The 18,630-nt window shown below is 44.5% G+C and overlaps 1 protein-coding gene across 2 annotated transcripts in view; it reads right to left on the bottom strand.

Moving 5' to 3' along the window:
* The window catches only part of LOC129706233 (V-type proton ATPase 116 kDa subunit a 4-like), a 55,433-nt gene that overhangs the window by 36,332 nt on the left and 471 nt on the right, over nt 1-18,630 (bottom strand). The window contains exons 1-4 of one of the 2 annotated variants that reach the window (XM_055650346.1): nt 16,366-16,604; nt 7,417-7,548; nt 4,420-4,498; nt 748-845 (exon numbers count right to left, since the gene is read on the bottom strand). In XM_055650346.1, coding sequence (XP_055506321.1) covers nt 748-845; nt 4,420-4,498; nt 7,417-7,533 — 294 coding nt within the window. In that variant the 5' untranslated portion in view covers nt 7,534-7,548; nt 16,366-16,604. Of the gene's footprint in view, nt 1-747; nt 846-4,419; nt 4,499-7,416; nt 7,549-16,365; nt 16,605-18,630 lie in introns of those variants that run through there. The other variant, XM_055650347.1, reaches the window with a different exon arrangement.

Consider the following 18,630-nt stretch of genomic DNA (forward strand, 5'->3'; position numbering starts at 1 on the left):
ATTGATAATGATACCTTAATTCACAAGAAGCCCGCAGTCTCAACAAACATCTGCATTCCCAGCTGTTCCGCACCCTGCTCAGAACAAGACAGAGAAGGTTCACCAGACCCATTCCTGGGATGGCAGGACTTTCATACGAAGAAAGACTGGATAGACTCGGCTTGTACTCGCTAGAATTTAGAAAATTGAGGGGGGATCTTATAGAAACGTACAAAATTGTTAAGGGGTTGGACAGGCTAGATGCAGGAAGATTATTCCCGATGTTGGGGAAGTCCAGAACAAGGGGTCACAGTTTAAGGATAAGAGGGAAGTCTTGTAGGACCGAGATGAGAAGATCATTTTTTTACACAGAGTGGTGAATCTGTGGAATTCTCTGCCACAGAAGGTAGTTGAGGCCAGTTCATTGGCTATATTTAAGAGGGAGTTAGATGTGGCCCTTGTGGCTAAAGGGATCAGGGGGTAGGTATGGGATACTGACTTGGGTGATCAGCCATGATCATATTGAATGATGGTGCAGGCTCGAAGGGCCGAATGGCCTACTTCTGCACCTATTTTTCTATGTTTCTAGGTTTCTATTATATTCTATGCCTAACTGGTATATCTGTGGATCTAAACACACTGGGAACTAGGCGAGAATCTAACTTCTTTCACATCTCACTCTTCCAACATTTCGCATTCAGGAGAGATGACAACTCCAAGTTGTGGCGTGCAATAATATTTTGAGTCATTGAATATTTCCCTTCTTACCTCCAGGTCAATCATATCTTTTGGAAGAGGAGCCTGTGGATTCTCACCATCATCCTGAACGACAATCATGTCCCTTTCCATCTCTATCTCCAGAAATCCTAACAATCCAACAGGAGGATGCAAGAATAAGGTTTGTTACATTACTTTGGAATAGGGAAGTTAAAAAAAAGTCACAAAGGAACAAACTGCAGATAATGGAAGTCTGAAAATAAAATCAGAAAATAAGAGAGAGTAAAAAGATTCAAGTTTTCTCTACGTCGGCGAGGCCAAGCGCAGGCTCGGTGATCATTTCGCTGAACATCTCCCCTCAGTATGTCTTTACCTACCTGATCTCCCGGTGGCACAGCACTTCAACTCCCCCTCCCATTCCCAATCTGACCTTTCTGTCCTGAGCCTCCTCCATTGTCAGAGTGAGGCCCAGAGCAAATTGGAGGAACAGCACCTCATATTTCGCTTGGGTAGTTTACACCCCAGCAGTATGAACATTGACTTCTCTAACTTCAGATAGCCCTTGCTTTCTCTTTCCATCCCCTTCCCCTTCCCAGTTCTCCCACTAGTCTTACTGTCTCCACCTACTTTCTACCTTTGTCCCGCCCCCTCCCCTGACATCAGTCTGAAGAAGTATCTCGACCTGAAACGTCACCCATTTCTTCTCTCCAGAGATGCTGCCTCACCCGCTGAGTTACTCCCGCATTTTGTGTCTACCAAAAGATTCAAGCTTTCAGGTTGTCAACTTTACATTGAAAAGGGCATTAGCCCAAAGGTCACTTGGGCAGCACAGTTGCGCAGTAGCAGAGTTGTTGCCTTAAATATCTGGGAGTCCACATCTCTGAGGATATGACATGGTCATCACACGCCTCAGCACTCGTGAGTAAGGCAAGGCAGCGACTTTACCACCTCAGGCAATTGAGGAAATTCAGAGTGTCTCCGAGGATCCTCCAGTGCTTCTACGCAGCGGCGGTGGAAAGCATCTTGTCCGGGAACATTACCATCTGGTTCGGGAATTGCTCTGCAAAGGACAAGAAGGCTCTGCAGAGAGTAGTGCGTTCGGCCGAACGCACTATGGGAACTTCACTCACCCCCCTGCAGGAACTATACAACAGGAGGTGCAACTCCAGAGCAAACAAAATCATGAGAGACCTCTTCCACCCCTGCAACGGACTGTTCCAGCCGCTACGGTCAGGCAAACGCCTCTGTTGCCACGCAGTGAGAACGGAGAGGTTGAGAAGGAGTTTCTTCCCAGAGGCAATTCGGACTGTAAACGCCTTTCTCACCAGGGACTAACTGTACAGAACGTTTTTCCTTCTATTATTTATTATGCAAAATAATATGTGTGTTATGATTGTGTTTATAATTTGTTTGGTTGTTTTGTTGTTCCGTGAGCATTGCCACTTTCATTTCACTGCACATCTCGTATGTGTATGTGACAAATGAACTTGACTTGACTTGACTTGACTTGACAACGCCAGAGATCCGGGTTCGATCCCGACTACGGGTGTTGGCTGTATGGAGTTTGCACATTCTTCCTGTGACCACCTGGGGTTTTCTCCGAGTGCCCCAGTTTTCTCCCATAAAGACGTACAGGTTTGTAGGTTAATTGGCTTCAGTAAATTGTAAATTGCCCCCAGTGTTTAGGATAGTGCTCAATATGGGGTTGGTGTGGACTCGGTGGGCTGAAGGGCCTGTTTTCACACAGTATCTCTGAAGTTTAAAGTACACTGTAAATGTTTATAGTTTATTTCTACAGAAATGCAGCCTAACCTCATGCGCATTTGAGTAAAGAGAACAAAAATGCTCTGCTGTCACAATTAATATGTTTATAGTAAATGTTGATTCCAAGTAATGTGTACCAAGTGACATAATAGTGGAATTAATTGTCAGACAAAATAATAGATTGAAAGATAGTTCAAGTGGCAACATTTTCTTTCTTTACGATGCTTCCTAGCTGGTTGCATGCCTTTGTAAGTGTACTGTACAGAACCACTTCCCTTCAGTGCTCTACCCCTCCTTCCAAAAATGCAGCAGGGGCAGCGCTGTGGGAGAGTTGCTGCATTACAGCGCCAGAGACCCAGGTTCAATCCTGACTACGGGTGCAGTCGGTACGAAGTTTGTACGTTCTCCCCGTGACTGCATGGGTTTTCTCTCGGTGAACCGGTTTCCTCCATACTCCAGAAACATGTAGGTTTGTCGGAATAATTTGCTTGTTATAATGTAAATTGTCCGTGTGTGTGTGTGTGTGTGTGTGTGTGTGTGTGTGTGTGTGTGTGTGTGTGTGTGTGTGTGTGTGTGTGTGTGTGTGTGTGTGTGTGTGTGTGTGTGTGTGTGTGTGTGTGTGTGTGTGTGTGTGTGTGTGTGTGTGTGTGTGTGTGTGTGTGTGTGTGTGTGTGTGTGTGTGTGATAGTGTGTGTGCGGGAATCGGTGGTCAGTGCAGACTCGGTGGGCCAAAGGGCCAGATTCGGTGGTGTATCTCGAAACTAAACTGCCAGTACGGTCCAGGATATCTTTATTATTGGTCTTTATATTGTCATTCATTATTTACCATCATCACAATTGATAGTTTTACAATGTATTAAGCGTGTTTTCATATTGAACAGTTCTTATTCTTGTTTTCTGCCAAATATATTTTTTGCAATCTCGTTTCTTTATTTGACTTTCCATAAATGGACATTATTGTGTTTGATGTTCAGCTTTTATCTCACTTGTCTGTATCTGCCCTGGTTATATTTTTCTGTTTTCTCAATTTTTGAACTGTGCTGTGATAATTCATTGGAATAAAGAAAAGCTTGCGTTTGCATCCGCATAGTGGTTATGTTATGAAAAAAATCTAGAGATGCAAACTCAACTGCAAATGGGGAATTTACCTACAAACGTAGAATTAGGAGCTGGAATAGGCTTCCTTGGCCCTCGAATTGCTCCGCCATTTAATGAAATCATGGTTGGTCTGATTATAAACTCAATTAGAAGAGAGATAGGGCAGGACAAAGATTGGCAAGTGATGTCGAGACAGAGAATGAACATTTTTACCATTGCTCTTAAATAGACATTTCCTTGCTTATAAACAGTGAGCCCTGGTTCTAGATTTTCCCAGAAGAAGCATCCCCCCATGACAACCATTCAAGTACTTGTCTGTTTCAATTGCCCTCTCTTATGCTTTTAACTCCAGCAGATACAAACCTAGACTTTCAAGCCTTTCCTCGCAAGGCAACCTGCCCAATATAGGCATTAGACGATAGACAATAGATGCAGGAGTAGATGCATTTGGCGCTTCGAGCCAGCACCGCCATAATTAGTTCAGTAAATCTTTTCTGAGATGCTTCCTAGGCATTTCCACCTTTTCTTAAATAGGAAGAAGATGACATACATAAAACTTCAGATTATGTCTCGCCTATATAAAATGGTATAACCTCACTACATTTATATCCAATTCTCCTCAGAATAGAAAAATGACCAAAATCCCAATCCTGACCAACAATATCACCTATCCAGAGATGCTGCCTGACCTGCTGAGTTACTCCAGCACTTTGTGTCTTTTTCTATTGTTTATTTGCTCGTCTCTTTGAGGTATTCCTTTATCATTTGTAGAAATTCAGGTACTCCTGAACGGAGTTTTCTAACTACATGAGGAAAAAAACCCCACAAATAAGTATTACAAAATGATTTTTGTAGACTTACGAAGAATTCTCTCCATCACCTCACAACGTCTGACTTCATTTACGAACTTCCGCTGGAACAGGTTGACACTTGCGTTCAGCTGCAGGGAAGAAGAAAATAAATGTGTGTTGTTCTCCTCCAATACCTGCTCAATGTCAACATCACTACACTGGTATATTCAGTGTTTGTTCAAAGATCTGTGGGCTCCATCTTTCCTGAGACCATTGTGGGCTCCACCTTTCCTGGGCCATCGATGCAGGCTCTGCTTTGTCCTGCCCCTTCCCATGCATCTAGTTTCACCTCTCCCTGACTCTCAGCCCGTCGAAGGATCTCGACCCGAAGCGTCGCCTGTTCCTTTGCTCCAGAGGTGCTGCTTGATCTGCTGAGTTGCTCCAGCATTTTGTGTCTACTCTATTCCAATGGCTGACTATCACCTTCAGAAATCACCGTAGATTTTACAGATGAGCAGCGATCCAACATGCTGACACAATGGCACATTCACGCCTATGCACACCACTTTGGGAGAACTGACAGCTCATTTAGCCACCAAGAACAGAAAGATCCCAGCTTCATTCAATGGCCTGTGTTGATCAATATGGGCTGGCACGGTGGTGCAGCATTAGTGCTGCTATCTTACAGCGCTTGCAGCGCAGGAGACTCAGGTTCGATCCTGGCTACGGGTGCTGTCTATACGGAGTTTGTACGTTCTCGTGAGTTTGTACGTGTGTTTTCTCCGAGATCTTTGGTTTCCTGCCGTACAGGTTTGTAGTTTAATTGGCTTGGTGTATGTGTAAATTGTCCAGAGTGTGTGTGTGTAGGATAGTGTTAATGTGCAGGGATCACTGGTTGGTGGGAATCGGTGGGCTGAAGGGCCTGTTACCCACGCTATATCTCTAAACTAAACTAAACATTAGGTAGAGTCACTGCATGCTACACTTGCCTTTAGAATTGGTTAGGTTCGGTTTTACAGATCCAGTGCCTGTGTGGTTTGTGGTCTTAGGGTTTCAGGTTTAATTCCAGTTTTAAGTAACAATTTGGTGGAGAAGCACATGTTTGGTCATCAGCTGGGTAATCTGACCACACTGAACCAACAGGAACAGTTCAGCACACTCCCCATCCTCGTACCTAACCTGATTGAGGTGCTGGTCGGAGACTCATTCTATCCCAGGGAGAATAAAAGGCAAAAATGAAGAGATAAAATGGAAGAAAATTGAAAAGAGATCACAGGTTCACATCACACGTTGAACTAGATAGTATTGTTGATAAAAAATCACAAGCGTTGAGGCCGTTCCCTCAGAAACAACTACCTCTGCACCACAAGGCACAGCAAGCTCAACACAGATTACTTGCAAATGACTGAGTATTGATATTGTATGGTAGACAGGCAGACAGACAGACAGACAGACAGACACACACACACACACACACACACACGCACACACACACACACACTTCAACAAGGCAGCGATTAAATGCAGGTTGACTTATTTCATGGGGAAGATCGAGTACATTTTGTAAACGGTGAAACTTAAAACCACGTCGCATACAAAAGCCATCAGGAGTTCAGCTTGCTGCAGCTTCACCTGTAGAAACTGCAGCGGGACCAGAGGTTTAACTAGTTTAAGGCGCTAATCCTTCCCCCAGGACACTATGGTGAAGTATTGAAGATTGAAGTAACAGCTCCTCAGTGAAGGTTGAGGGTTGAATTACCTCATTAAAGCTTACAAAATAACGAAAGGCATAGATAGAATGGATGTGGAAAGGATGTTTCCACTGGTGGGAGAGTCTAGGACCAGAGTACATCGCCTCAGAATTAAAGGATGCTCTTTTAGAAAGGAGTTTGGGGGGGAACTTCGTAGTCAGAGGGTAGTTAATCTGTGGAATGCATTGCCACCGAGGCCTGTGAAGGCCAAGTCTATGGATATTTTTAAGGCAGAGATTGACAAATTCTTGATTAGAACGGGTGTCAAGGGTTATGGGAAGATGGGATTAGGAGGCAGGGATCAGCCATGATTGAATGGCGGAGTAGACTCGATGGGCCGAACAGCCTAATTCTACTCCTACAACTTGTGAATGAAGCAGCTCATGCCTGCGAGCAGCAAGACCTAAACAAGTCAGGCATGGGCTGACAAGTGGCAAGCAGGCTGCCAAAGAAACCTCCCTTCCATTGAATCCATCTACACTTGAAGTTCCCTCTGCAAGGCCACCAGCATAATCAAGGACTAGTCTCACCCCGGCACTCCCTCTTCTCCCCTCGCCCATCAGGCAAGAGGTACAGAAGTGTGATCTCCAGATTCAGGGATAGTATCTTCCCAGCTGTTATCAGGCAACTGAACCATCCTATCACCAACTAGAGAATAGTTCTGAAACAACATCTACCTCATTGGAGTATCATCAAAGACCCACATCATCCTGGCCACACGCTCATCTTCCTGCTACCTTCAGGTAGAGGTACAGGAGCCTGAAGACTGCAACAACCAGGTTCAGGAATAGCTACTTCCCCACGGCCATCATGCTATTAAACCTGGCTCGGACAAAACTCTGACAATCAATAACCCATTATCTGTTATTTGCACTTTATCAGTTTATTAATTCATGTGTGTATATATTTATATTATGGTATATGGACACACTGATCTGTTTTGTAGTCAATGCCTACTATGTTCTGTCTGCTGAAGCAAAGCAAGTATTTCATTGTCCTAACAGGGACACATGACAATAAACTCACTTGAACTTGAACTTGGAGACCTTTGGACTATCTTTAATCGGACTTTACCTTGCGCTAAACTTTCTTCCCTTTAACCTGTATCTGTTCACTTTGGACGGCTTGATTGTAATCATGTATAGTCTTTCCGCTGACTAGATACCATGCAAAAAGCTTTTGACTGTACCTCCGTACACGTGACAATAATAAACTAAACTAAATTGGAATCAAAAATCAATGTTCACCTTGTCAGTGATACCCCCAGCCAGATAATAAATTTGAAAAGTATGAGCGTGCTGCCAGTGTTTACTCACATCACGGAACTGCATGAGGCCAAGCTCTCCCAGCTCAGAAATGCAACAGTAAGCAGCCTCCACTTGCAGGAAAAGTTGCGTCAGACACATCTCCTCACTTCGAAACAACGAGGCCATCTTCCCGCTCTTTCACTGGGGAAGATTGAAAGAACGAAACGCAAATGTTAATGCAAATGAATTCAATCAGAACTTTTAAAAACACTTTTTTGTCTGATGCACATAAAGGAAGAAGTCTGCATTTACTCAGCGTGGCAACATCCCATCAAAAGCAACATCTCCACATTCTGCTCAGCTTAGTTTATTGTCACATGCACTGAGGTTATATACATCGATACATAGAAAATAGGTGCAGGAGTAGGCCATTCGGCCCTTCGAGCCTGCACCGCCATTCAATATGATCATGGCTGATCATCCAACTCAGTATCCCGTACCTGCCTTCTCTCCATACCCCCTGATCCCTTTAGCCACAAGGGCCACATCTAACTCCCTCTTAAATATAGTCGATGAACTGGCCTCAACTACCCTCTGTGGCACAGAGTTCCAGAGATTCACCACTCTCTGTGTGAAAAATGTTTTTCTCATCTCGGTCTTAAAGGATTTCCCCCTTATCGTTAAGCTGTGACCCTTATATTCCTCAATCAAGTCTGCCCACAGTGCCTCACAGATCTAAGGAAAATAATGCCAGCATATCTCATCTTTCCTGCAAGGGTCCCGACCTGAAACGTCACCAATCCATGTTCTCCAGGGATGCTCCTTGACCTGCTGAGTTACTCCAGCATTTAGTGTCTTCCCTTGGTAAACAAGTATCTACAACTCCTTTTTTCTACTAGTCTCTACCTTCCCCTGTGCCTCAGTCCCCAGCTGTTATCCTTCCTCCCAACCAATCTTCTCCAGTTAAATATTTGACTTGTGAAGTCCAAGGGCAGGCAGATTCAACTTCAGAAAAGTACTGGAAGCCAGGCAGGGAAAGGAAACAGAAAGAGAGCGCAGGCCTTTGAACAAGAGTGTTACACAATACTGTGGGTGCAGAGAATTCTGGCTGCGATTTCAAGGCAAATAGCAATGTTGTAGGATTGCTACTTGTCGCAGGTCAGATAGCAAGGTTGTACTCCTTTCATTATGTTCTCTGCCAATGACTCATTTGCGTTACTGTTGGTTATTTGGTTGAACCAAGGGCGACTATTGTTGATGTTAATTATCAATACAAGTCAGTGTATCACCATCAATTGGATCCCCCTTCACCCTCTCACAAATGGGCTCTTGGTCCCTGAACCTTTTCACACCACAGGAACTGATACGACTCCATAAAGCGAACAGCAGGGCCCTCACAACCAGGTAAAGGCAACCGCACTGGTCAACGTCACGTGACTCGATGTCACTACATGCTAACCTGTCATGTGATCATACCTTCAGAGATCCATCTGATCAGATTTCTTAACACTAATCTTGGCTCCATTGTCCAGTAATTATTGTTTAGGGAACATGCTATCTTAGAAACCTGGTATTGCTGCAGTCTGTAATGTCTCTGTTGTGATAGGTATAGCAGGGAATTTCCAAACAAAAATAATTGTTTCATTATTAGCCCGAAAAGGTTCTCTGGGCGGCATTAGATAAACTTTCTCTCCTGATTCCTGCACTAAATCATATCCCTCACAAACATAGAAACATAGAAAATAGGTGCCATTCGGCCCTTTGAGCCAGCACCGCCATTCAATATGATCATGGCTGATCATCCAATATCAGTACCCCGTTCCTGCTTTCTCCCCATATCCCTTGATTCCATTAACTCTAAGAGCTGTAACTAACTCTCTCTTGAATACATCTCTCTTGCACTGGACTCTCCGCTCCCCAGCTCAGCCCTGGCCATGAATTAATTCCCAAATATTGCCTTGCCGGCCTTCCTGCAGCTGTCATCGACCATCCCTAGTCACCCTCTTCATCGCCTCCCCTCACACTACTTCCCTGGGCTAGGCCAATCCAAGCTTTGTCCAATCCACACTGACCCACCTTCCACTCCATTCCAGCAACCATTGACCCTACTCACCCAACCTACCACTGAGATTGCCCCTATCTCACTTGCCCATCAGTAGCTTATGTGTGCAATTAGAAACGTAGAAACATAGAAAATAGGTGCAGGAGTAGGCCATTCGGCCCTTCGAGCCTGCACCGCCATTCAATATGATCATGGCTGATCAACCAACTCAGTATCCTGTACCTGCCTTCTCTCCATACCCCCTGATCCCCATAGCCACAAGGGCCACATCTAACTCCCTCTTAAATATAGCCAATGAACTGGCCTCAGCTACTTTCTGTGGCTGAGAATTCCACAGATTCACCACTGTGAGTGAAAAAAAAAATTCTCATCTGGGTCCTAAAAGATTTACCCCTCATCCTTAAACTGTCACCCCTTGTTCTGGACTTCCCCAACATCAGGAACAATCTTCCACAGTGTGTAAGATAGAACTAGTGCATGGGTGATTACTGGTCAGCGTGGACTCAGTGGGCCAAAGGGCCCGTTTCCACGTTGTATCTCTAAACTAAACTTGTCACTTCACCACCACTTCCCCTCTCCATCCCTTTGCACCAGTTTCCTCTGGTGACCCCCTTTTCTAGTAACTCCGTGCTGTCCCACTTTCTCATCCACTCCCTACACACTAGGGGCAATTTACAGAGGCTAACTAACCTACAAACCCGCACGTCTTTGGGATGTGGAGCAACTGGAGAAAACCCACGCGGTCACAAGGAGGACGTGCAAACTCCACTCAGCCAGCATCCAAGGTCAGGAATGAACTCGAGTTCCTTGCGCTGAGAGGCAGCAGCTCCATTGGCACCTTCTCTGTGAACATTAGGAGGTTACACGGGGTTTGAGGTGCATCATGTGAGAATATTGACATTCGGGGCAGCGGTTTAGTTTATAACAAAATCTCATCGTGTGAATGCAGCCAGAAGTAGGTTTTAACAAGTTTTCACTGAAACATTCCACAGTGAAACATAATACTCACTTTACCCGCTTTGGGTCGAGCCTGATTGGACTGAACACAAGGACAGACTGAAGGCAGAGACAGCCTGAAGCTGTGCCATTCTTGGTTATACTCCAAACACTCTCCATGTTTAGGCTTTAGCACATGAAAGATCAATTATATTTGCAACTACAACAGATTGTATCTCTGGGGGTTGAAGAGAGAGAGTGTATTGCACACCGTGGTCTAAAGGTCATAATTCTGCATGGAAAATTCCTGTTATTTGTCCCAGGAATGCATCTGCAGGCTTTCCAAATTACTTCACAAGTGATGAAGAGGTATTGGCACGGAATATGCTGGGGAAATAGAAGTGAGGTTAAGATGCATGCTGTTACCATGGTTAACAGGCTCCATAACTTGTAGCAAGTGTGGTGAAGTGATTTGTAATTCACCAACTTGCTAGCCTCATTCCTTGTCCCCTGCCACTTGAGAGCAGCAGAATGGATCCACTTCTATTCAAATTCAAAGGGTGTCGCGGTGGTGCAACTGAAGCCAGAGACTCGGGTTCGATCCTGACAAAGGGTGCATGTCTGTACGGAGTTTGTACGTTCTCCCCGTGACCCGCGTGGGTTTTCCCCGGGAGCTCCGGTTTCCTCCCACACTCCAAAAACGTACAGGTTTGTAGTTTGATTGGCTTGGTAAAATTGTAAATTGTCCTTGTTGGGTAGGATAGTATTAATGTGTGGAAATCGCAGATTGGCGTAGACTCGATGGGTTGAAGGGCCTGTTTTCATGCTGTATCACTAAATTAAACTAAGCTAATTTTAAAAATTGGCATGGTGTGAAAACAATTGCTTTAGAAAGGGAGTGCCACAACCTTTTCATGACAAGATATATTTTCTTGTACGCTCAGTATGAAAATGATTTAGTTGCTGCAACTTTTAATTTTTTAAGTAATTTCTTGCTTAAGACAAACTTCTCTACCCCAGCATTTCTCCTTCCATCTAATTTGATGCTACTCACAACAATCATTCACACATTCACTGCTTCACTGATCCTTAATGCTTATTGATTAACGAGAAAGGTGCAGGGCAAGGAGACAGGTTGCCTTTCAAGAGGAACAGAATGGGAGTTCACTTAAAGGGAACCCAATCTCTTGTTGGCGCATAAGTCGCTGGCAGATAGCAAGAGGCAGGGTAGGGCTTGAAGAAGGGTCTCGACCCATTCCTTCTCTCCAGAGTTGCTGCCTGCCCCGCTGAGTTACTCCAGCGTTTTGTGTCCATCTTCAGGTCGTGGCCTTCGTGGGTAAAGTGGATAATTTCTTCCTTGGAATTCTTACACGATCAAGGGTGACTTGCTTACATTTCTGTTTTGTGGGTTCTAAGTTTGCAATGAAGCCAATGTGGATACGGCACAACTCACCCGACAATGTGACTGACAAGATCCATCCAATATCAGGACCCATCTTCACACTACAGATAATTGATCCCATCCTTTGCTGTCGACAGACCCTCAGCGCCCCTTCATTAATTCATATTTCCTGTAGATTTGGTGTAAAATATTTTTGAGTGAAGACTAAAGATAATTAACAACTGAGACGTGTCACAGCAAATCCTGGGTCAAAATCTCTATTGCTTATGCCCCTGTCCCACTTAGGAAACCTGAAGGGAAACCTCTGGAGACTTGCGCCCCACACAAGGCTTCAGTGTGGTTCCCGGAGGTTCCCAGAGGTTTTTGTCAGTCTCCCTAACTGCTCCCACTACCTGCAACCTCCGGGAACCACCTGCAACCTCCGGGAACCGCACAGAAACCTTGAAAAATTATGACCTTTCAGTTCCCATGAAAGCTCATTGTGAAATGTTAGGTGATTTACTTGCTTAAAGAGTAGATTTTAAGGAGGAAAGATAGTTGGAGAGGGAGAGAGAGCAAGGTCCACAGCCTAGGAACTTAGCAGTTAAGGGCAAGGCCACCAGTGATAGGAGAGAGCTGGGTCCACAGCCTAGGAACTTAGCAGTTAAGGGCAAGGCCACCAGTGATAGGCTAAAGTAAACCATATGTGCAAAACACAGAGAAATCCAGAAAGAAAGTTTAGTTGGATGAGATCATAGTGCTTTATGGAGATTTGAAAATACGTGGTGGGAATCATTGTTGTTCCATGAGTATGTAGTGCTGGCTGGAGAGTGTGACTTAGGGAACAACAGCATTTTAGATGACCTCATGTCGAGATTAGGAAACCTAACAAGGAAAGCCAATGGATTAACTCAGTATCGAGCTAACCAAGACATGGAGGAAGCAACAGGAATTGATGATGAAACGGGCAACAGGGTTGGAAATGGGCAAACGGGAAGAAGGGTTGGAAGTACATGATGTCTGTGTGGGAGAGGATGGTTTGGAATCACATAGAACAAGAGGTTGCGAAGACACTGGTTCAGCTTCACACACCAGTCAGGATAAGGGTTAGAGCTGGTACCATGGAATGGAGTTTGTGGTAAAGTGTTTGGGTTTCCCATTATTTAATTGGAGTAAATTTCTGCTCATGCAGCAGAGTCATAGAGCATGGAAACAGGTCCTTCAATCCAACCTGCCCACCTGCCTGCATTTGGCCCATATCCCTCTAAACCTGTTCTATCCATGTGCCTGTCTAAAGGTTTTTTAAATGTTGCCATAGTCCCTGCCTCAACTACCAACTCAGGCAGCTCCTTCCATACACTCACCACCCTGTGTGTGAAAAGTTACTCGTCAGGTTCCTAATAAATCTTTCCCCCCTCTCCTTAAACCTATGTCCCCCGGTTCTCGATTCCCCTACTCTGGGCAAGTGGCTGTGCGTTTATCCGGTCTATTCATAGATACATAGATACATAGAAAATAGGTGCAGGAGTAGGCCATTCGGCCCTTCGAGCCTGCACCGCCATTCAATATGATCATGGCTGATCATCCAACTCAGTATCCCGTACCTGCCTTATTCCTCTGGTGATTTTATACACTGGATGGACTGGATGTTAGATAAGCCTCATGACAAATCAAAATGACAGGGAGACAGTGCCGAGTGTTGTCTACATGTATGTGGAAATCAACTTGTGGGCAGGTGGGTGCAAAAGAGATCGAAGGGTGTAGAGGTGTCTCAATTAATAATTGGTTGGGCTCCAGAGTTAATAGTGCAGGTACAGGAGGAGAAACCCTACCCAGAGATGCTGCCTGACATGCTGAGTTGCTCCAGGGTGTTGTGTCGATCTTTGGTGTAAACCGGAATCCGCAGTTCCTTTCCACCCGAATAGATGAAGCTCTGGCCAGAACTGGATGGTAAGAATGGAGCCAGATCAGTGCAGTCCCATGCAGCCATGTGTGTTGCAGCATCAACACGATGCCACAACATCCAAAGGAGGATATTTTTCTAATTAGACAGGTGACTGATTGGTAATAAGCCTTCCAGGCAATTAAAAAAAAAAGATCATATCTTCCAGTTTTATCTCCACACTTTTTCCGTTTGGATTTCAGATTGCTAACATCGCCAGTATTTTGTAGCTTGTAGTTCCACAACAATCTCTAACATAGTAAAACATACCAAGACGTTTTACAGAAGTGTAATCAAACAAAACAAGCCATATCAAGAGATATTGCCTTGACGGAGAAGAGAGTGGCAGAGTTTTATAACCACAGTGCAGGAACAGCAGGCCATTCAGCCCCATCAGACTGGCCACCATTAACGAAGATCATGGCCCACCTGACCATAACCTCCACTTTGCCTTCTCAGCTTTACCCTGTAACCATTCCTCCCACTGCTAACTATCTCAGATTCAATTTAATCGTCATTGCCAGTGTACAGTACAGAGACAACGAAATGCATTTAGCATCTCCCTTGAAGAGCGACATAGCAAACGATTTGAATAAATAATAATAAGTGTCCGGGGGGGGGGGGTGGTGATTGGCAGTCACCGAGGTACGTTGTTGAGTAGAGTGACAGCCGCCGGAAAGAAGCTGTTCCTCGACCTGCTGGTTCGGCAACGGAGAGACCTGTAGCGCCTCCCGGATGGTAGGAGGGTAAACAGTCCATGGTTGGGGTGAGAGCAGTCCTTGGCGATGCTGAGCGCCCTCCGCAGACAGCGCTTGCTTTGGACAGACTCAATGAAGGGGAGCAAGGAACCGGTGATGCTATCTCTACCCCAGCCTTAAAAAAAGTCAAGGACTCTGCTTAAAATTCCCATTTACAGAAAGCATTGCTGTGCCAAGACTGAGCATAGTCCTAAGAAGGGTAGTCATGAGTGAGAGATAGACAAGGGGCTGGAGTAATCAAGCACAATGGACAAGAACCAGGTAAGGGTTGTCCCACTCATCTGGCCAATAGATCGGAGGACAACAGATCGGCAACAGCTATTGGATTAAAGGGCAATCCAGTGCGGTAAGAGGCAACTCGTGACCTTGAGATCCATTTTAGTGGATGGGATGGATTAAATGCATAAGTTACAATAAAAAGGCAGCATATTCAAAGTCTTTATGATGTCCACACCACAATACCATCCACATCAGACCAGCAATACTAAACCTGTTCATCCCCTTCCAAATGTAAATGCAAATGATGAGGATTCCCCAGGGAAACTAAACATGAGATAACAACATATCTAAAATCCTCATCAAGAAAAGTCCAGGTACATCCAGGAGTAATTCAAATCAAGTCGAGTTTATCGCCATTGGCACAAGTGCAGAGAAGTACAGGTGCAATGAAAACCTTGCAACCCAACACCAACACCGGCACACAGACTCAAACACACACAGAAATATGCATGATATATACATGAATTAAACAAGAATAAAAGAAAAAAAGGACTGTGCAAAAAAACAAGACATTCGTGCAAACCATAATTAGAAAAGGTTGTGCAAGAGGTGGTCCATGGCGTTACATTGTAGGATTAGGATTGTGCAGGTTGGTTCAAGAACCTGACAGCTGTAGGGAAAGAACTATTTTTGAACCTGCTGACGTGTGACTTTAGGATTACTGAAAATAATTGTTATGGAGAATTGGGCGGAAAACAGGAAAAATAGCAGGATCCAATATGGATCCGAATGGATTTGCTCTACATTATATAGTTCTAGACTAGATCACTGTTAGTCTTCTACAGCTGTGTGATACACCAAGGTAATTGGTTTCTGTATTGACTGGGTACAGATGCACAGGGAGCTGACTTCAGTCTCACTTTGGTACTAATTGCATTCTCCTGATTCTCACAACTCCTATTTATATTTCAAGGGGGCAATCTGAGAATGCAATATTCTCTTTGTTTAATCTAATTGCAGTGGGGGAACATGCCTTTGATACCAAAGCCACTGTCTGTACCAAGGTGGGTGGAGTCATAGCAGTATCAAGATTGCCCTCCAGTACTGCAGGCAAACCAAAAGCAGCATTGTCTTCTAAGATTCAGCTCACTCTCAGCACTCCATATAGTCAGTGAGCAGTGACATTCATACAAGGTTCATTCATCTGGCATGTATAACCCACAAACTCTATTTCTCTGGCACACTAATGTCACGTTATGTTCAGATCTAAAGGAGCTTGATCACGTAAGACAAGGTTGGTATTTGTAGGAAGGAACTGCAGATGCTGGTTTAAACTGAAAATAGCTGGAGTAACTCAGCGGGTCAGGCAGCATTTCTGGAGAAAAGGTACAGGTGACGTTTTGGGTCGAGACCCTTCTTCAGACCCAACCCGAAACGTCACCCATTCCTTTTCACCAGAGTTGCTGCCTGACCCGCCAAGTTACTCCAGCTTTTTGTGTCTATCTAAGGTTAGTATTTGTCTCCTCTGAAATGGAGCCTCTCTCAATCTGCAAAGCCATTCATAAATCACAGAAATGGTATGTATGTGATATATTATGATGAACACATACTTTATTCAACACCTAAAGACACATGAATGTTATAAAAGGCTCATTTGAACGGAGATTGAATTAATGAGGAATTGTTCACTTAGAAACCAAAAGAGAAATAAAAATGTTACCTCACGGTGTGGCAGATCTTTTGTCTGTTCTTTAGACGAGTCCTAATCCACCTGTAGTGCAGCGGAGGCCGCGGTGAAGTTGTTGATTATCTGAAGGGTTTCGAGGGCAGTGCAATCCTGTGTGGAATGTTTCATGTGTGTGGGCTGAGTCTAGGGAGCAGCAGCTAAAACTAGCTGCTGCTACAGCATTTCGCAGTACTGTTGGGAGGGAGATGGATGGGTCTGTGGCAGTCACTGCACAGTCTGTTTGCTTTCACATCAACAAACACACCTACCCGTCAAGTTTGCCATCACGCACAGTAAACCCACCGCAAACCCAAAGCAATCTCAAGGCGAGAAAGACACAGTATCTTTTGCCACCTCACCAGTTATTGGTGCGTTTCACTCAATGAATTGTACTGGCTTCCACGATACATAAAGCACAAAAACCAATATCCATAAAAGCTCTCAAAACAAAACAAGATCATGAAGTTGGTTGAAGAATAAATACTGGGCAAAACACTGAGTAGGTAATCATCCTATTTGTTCACCATGAGACAGTGTTGTGGTTTATTTTACATCAGAGGGGAGCTGAGGAGATCGCTCTGAGTTATAGAGTCATTCAGCACAGAAACAGGCCCTTCGGCCCAGCTTTCCCGTGCCAACCAAGGTGCCCCAACTACACTAGTCCCACTTGCCCCGTTTGGCCCATGTCTCTCTAAATCTATATAATCATGTACCTGCCCATATATCTTTTCAACATTGCTGTGGTTTCTGCCTCAAGTATTTCCTCTGCCAACTCATTCCATACACCCACCACCATCTGTGCGAACATGTTGCCCCTCAGATTCCTATTAAATTGTTCACCTCTCACCTTAAACCTATGTCCTCTAGCTCCTAATTCCCCTACTGGACTAATAGACTAGATCAAGTATTGCCCTCTCCCATGTAGAGCCCTCTGCATATCACTTGAGGAGGTTTTCCAGAACACATTTGACAAATTCTGCCCCGTCTACATGTTTTGCACTATGACAGTCCCAATCAATATTAGGAAACATTGAGTCTTTGTTAACAAATGGTTCCCCCAACAGTGCAGCACTCTCAGTACCACACTGAAGTGCTGGTTGGGACTTCTATACTCAGGGAGTAACATCCACACATTTATCACTCACAACTTACCAATTGCTTGCTTAATATACTGAAGGCTTCCTTTGTTATTGTTTGAGATTCTAGTATCACCAGTTTACGTAAAAATGCCCTCCGCCAGATTTTGGCGACACGGTTGAGCAGCGGTAGATTTGCTGCCCTTCAGCGCCAGAGACCCGGTTTCAATCCTGACTACGGGTGCTGTCTATACGGAGCTTGTACGTTCTCCCCGTGACCTGCATGGGTTTCTTCCCACACTCCAAAGACGTACAGGTTTGTAGGTTAATTGGCTTGGTGTAAATGTAATATTGTCCCTAGTATGTGTAGGATAGTATTAATATGGGGGGATCGCTGGGTCGGCACGGACTCGGTGGGCCGAAGGGCCAATTTCTGCTCTGTATTTCTAAACTAAACTATCAACCATTTCAACAAAGGACAAATTACTGATTTAAATTCTTAAGCTAAAACAAAATTGGCAGGGTAGCCATTGTAGAGCGAGAAACCTCTACAAAATCTTGACATATTACATTGTGCTCAGAGCTCTGACAAAGGGTTAATGTACGGAGCTGGATCATTCCTGGAGCTGGATCATTTTCATGTCCCCACCCTGGTGTCGTTCCCACTTCACGATTCAAACAAGCTCCATGTCATTGCATCAAGTACAGTGGTTCTCCAATATAAACTTAGCCTCAGGTAGCGAGCTGATCTTGTAGACATGCCACTCGTGAGCCCGAATGGTTCTTTCAAATAGCATTGAATTGTTTTTAAATGCCGCTGATGATTAGAGATATTTGAAAGCAAATCAAAAGGATTGAAATATATATATTTTTAATCATTCACTTGAAATTTAAGTGGTGCACAATGGTGCATCTAAAAGAGCTGCTGTCTCACAGCGCCAGAAACTGGGTTCAATTCTCATCTTGGATGGTGTATGTGCGGAGGCCCCGGGACTGCACTGGTTTCTCTTGGTGCTCTGGTTTCCTCCCACATCCCAAGGATCTCTAGGTCGGCAGGTTATTTGGCCACTGTAAATCATTCCCAGTGTGTAGTGCTTGAATCCGGGCGGCAATTGATGATAATTTATGGAGAATTAATATAAGGCGGATATTGACAGATTCTTGATTAGTACGGGTGTCAGGG

Source organism: Leucoraja erinacea, chromosome 19, assembly GCF_028641065.1.
Source record: "Leucoraja erinacea ecotype New England chromosome 19, Leri_hhj_1, whole genome shotgun sequence".
NCBI lineage: Eukaryota > Metazoa > Chordata > Chondrichthyes > Rajiformes > Rajidae > Leucoraja > Leucoraja erinaceus.